Below are 3,480 nucleotides of genomic sequence, written 5' to 3'. Positions count from 1 at the left end.
CGCGTCGCGGTATCGACGCACGTGAAGTGCCGCGCGGTAAACCCCAACTGGATGTGGTGCGCTGCCTGCCACACAGCACATCCATTTCCCCCGGTGGGGAGAACCATGGGAGAACATGTTCACCGCGCGGCAACGCTGGACAAATAGAACAGTGGCGTATCGGCACGGCAGACGAGGCGTCAGATTGGCGGTTGTGCGCGTCTGACGCTGCCGGTGTGGGTTAGTTCATTGAAAATAACGGGGCCAATGAGGGAGCAGCGTTCTTGGTGACATCACCACCAATAAGCGCGACTTGATATAAATAACAACCAGTAAGACGCCCAAGGGCGAAAGCGACCTCGCGCCATCTGTCTCTGCCATATATGGATTTGGTCGTCTGACAACATATAAATACAATCCCTTTTATGCCCATATATGGAGATCCCTGCTCTGAGTATCTGACATCACTGTGACGTCAACTGTGATGTCACAGTGATGTGTCAGCCTTTTATGCCCATATATGGAGATCCTGCTCCGAGTATCTGACATCATTGTGACGTCAACTGACAGACCATACATGGTGTTCCATGCGAGCCCACACTGTTTCGTAGGAACAGTATTTCTAGTTTTTGGTTTGTATGTTTACCTAGTATTGCCAATCGATCGGTGTACTTGGAGGCCAGTCTGACATGCATGGACCTCCTTATTTGGGCATGGCTGACGGAACTCGTCGTCATGATGACATCACAGTGACGATGCAAGCACTGAGGCGCCCTGGGTATAAAAGTAGAGCGCAGACAGAGGGAACACCATCCGGTACGAAGCACTCTCCCTACTGGCCATCACCAACTGCTGGAAGACCACTTGAGCCTCCAAAACACCTTCAGCGCTTAGAAGAGGAGCTGAGCTTGTTAGAGCGAAACGCCAGGCTGACACGATACCCAAGGAACGTTGGAACTGTAGCCTCGTCATCAAACACAGCCACTGCACTCTCTTGAAAAGGACGCCCTCGTTCCAGTTATTATTGTTTCTACAATTGTATTCTCAATTCGTAGAAATGGCTCCTGCCAGCAGTCTCCTGTCCGAAGAGCAGCTCCTGTGTTCCATCTGTCTGGATGTGTTCACTGATCCAATCACCACTCCATGTGGACACAACTACTGCAAAGCCTGCATCACACAGCACTGGAACACCGAGGATGTGTGCAGGTGTCCGCTGTGTAGCAACGCCTTCCACAAGAGACCTGAATTCGCTGTTAATAAAGTTCTCGCAGAGATGGCCGATCAGTTCAGGGTTCACAAGTTGAAAGAAGAATATGAAAGAAAGACTGTGGCTGAAGTTCAGCAGATGGTCCAGGAGAGACAAGTGAAGATTCAGGAGGTCCAACACTCAGTAGAGCTCAGTAAGAAAGATGCAGACAGAGAGATAGCAGGCAGTGTGCAGATCTTCACTGCTCTGATCAGCTCTATCGAGAGAAGCCAGGCTGAGCTCATTAATGTCATCGAAGAGAAGAAGAAAACAACAGAGAAACAGGCTGAAGGCTTCATTAAAGAACTTCAACTAGAAATCGCTCAGTTAGAGAAGAGAATCTCTGAGCTGAAGCAGCCACACACTGAAGACCACCTCCACCTCCTCCAGAACACCACATCCATCAACACCCCTCCACCCACCAAGGACTGGACAAAGATCAACGTCCCTCGGTCTTCATGTGAGGGGACTGTGAGGAAACTCAGGAAAGCTGTGGCTCAGCTGGAGAAGACACTCCGTCAAGAGATGGATAATCTGTGTAATGATGATGAGCTGAGGAGGATGCAGCAATACAAAGTGGATGTGACTCTGAACCCTGATACAGCATATCCCTCACTCATCCTGTCTGAGGATGGAAAACAAGTGAGTGATGGAAACGTATGGAGGAGATGGAGGAGGAACAAAGAGAGATTCTCTCCATGTATCTGTGTCTTAGGAAAACAAAGCTTCTCCTCAGGAAGGTTTTACTATGAGGTTCAGGTTAGAGGGAAGACTGCCTGGGATTTAGGAGTGGCCATAGAGTCCATCAACAGGAAGGGAGTCATCACACCGACCCCCAACAATGGTTACTGGTCTATAAGGTTGAGGAATGGAAATGAGTACAAGGCTGCTGCTGACCCTGCTGTCCTCCTCCCTGTCAGAGAGAAGGTCCAGAAAGTGGGAGTGTTTGTGGATTATGAGGAGGGTCTGGTCTCCTTTTATGATGTGGAGGCCAGAGTTCACCTCTACTCTTTCACTGGCTGCTCCTTCACTGAGAAACTCTACCCATTCTTCAGTCCAGGTCGTAATGCTGGTGGTAAAAACTCTGCTCCTCTGATCATCTCTCACTCAAGTAAAAGTATCAATACTGCAATGTAGAAATACTCTGTTAAAAGTAAAAGTCTGGAATTCAAAATGTACTCGAGAAAAAGTATGAAATTGTTGTACCAAAAGTAAAAGTACAAAATGTTTGAAAATAGCAGATCTACAAGCTCACAACGCATCGCGATGCACACGTTTTGAGCTTGTAGATATTTTCAAATAGCCAAGGTATAAAATAGGGCTAAAGTGATTAAATTAATGTGTGTTTTATGATATAATAATTTATATCTGCAAAGTAACTAATAACTAAAGTTTTAAAATAAATGTAGCGGAGTAAAAGTACAATATTTGGATCTGAGATGAGATGTAGTGGAGTAGAAGTAAAAGCATTGGAAATTGGAAATATTCAAGTATAGTACAAATACCCCAAAACTGTACTTAAGTACATTACTTAGGGCTGTCACAATTATTACATAATCGTCTAATCGTGATTATTTGACATTATCGCAATTATTTTGTCATAATCGTCATAATCGTGAATGTTGAAAAATGTCAGAAATAGTGGAAATAGCAGATCTACAAGCTCACAACGCGTCGCGATTAGATCGGCTATTTCCACTATCAATGTTATTTTTTAAGTAGTAAGTTGTCAAATATGTCAGTAATTTCTTCGTGTATTTAGGTTTTGTGTCATATCTGCCATGTGCAACTTCAAAGCCTAAAAGCCAAACAGAAATGTAATTGTTAATGACAAAAACACAATTAAATCGCTAATCGCCAATTATTTGAGTGACAATTAATCGTCATGTAAAATGTCATATCGTGACAGCCCTAACATTACTTAAGTAAATGAACTTAGTTACTTTACACCACCGCTCTACAACCTAACATGACTCATCATTCATCCCCACAGCGCTCTACAACCTAACATGACTCATCATTCATCCCCACAGTGCTCTACAACCTAACATGACTCATCATTCATCCCCACAGTGCTCTACAACCTAACATGACTCATCATTCATCCCCACAGCGCTCTACAACCTAACATGACTCATCATTCATCCCCACAGTGCTCTACAACCTAACATGACTCATCATTCATCCCCACAGCGCTCTACAACCTAACATGACTCATCATTCATCCCCACAGCTCTACAACCTAACATGACTCA

At 44.8% G+C, this 3,480-nt stretch overlaps 1 protein-coding gene across 1 annotated transcript; it reads left to right on the top strand.

Annotated features, from left to right (window-relative positions):
* Positions 1-1,036: 1,036 nt before the first annotated feature.
* On the top strand, positions 1,037-2,362 carry LOC308299916 (pyrin-like; the record flags this gene model as incomplete). Its single annotated transcript, XM_080743694.1, has 2 exons — positions 1,037-1,098; positions 1,441-2,362. The coding sequence occupies 2 exons, from the start codon at positions 1,037-1,039 to the stop codon at positions 2,360-2,362; spliced, it is 984 nt and encodes a 327-aa protein (XP_080599820.1).
* Positions 2,363-3,480: the final 1,118 nt, after the last annotated feature.

Source organism: Nannobrachium achirus (assembly GCF_963921795.1).
Source record: "Nannobrachium achirus genome assembly, chromosome: 15".
NCBI lineage: Eukaryota > Metazoa > Chordata > Actinopteri > Myctophiformes > Myctophidae > Nannobrachium > Nannobrachium achirus.
This window is presented reverse-complemented; position numbering and strand designations above follow the sequence as displayed.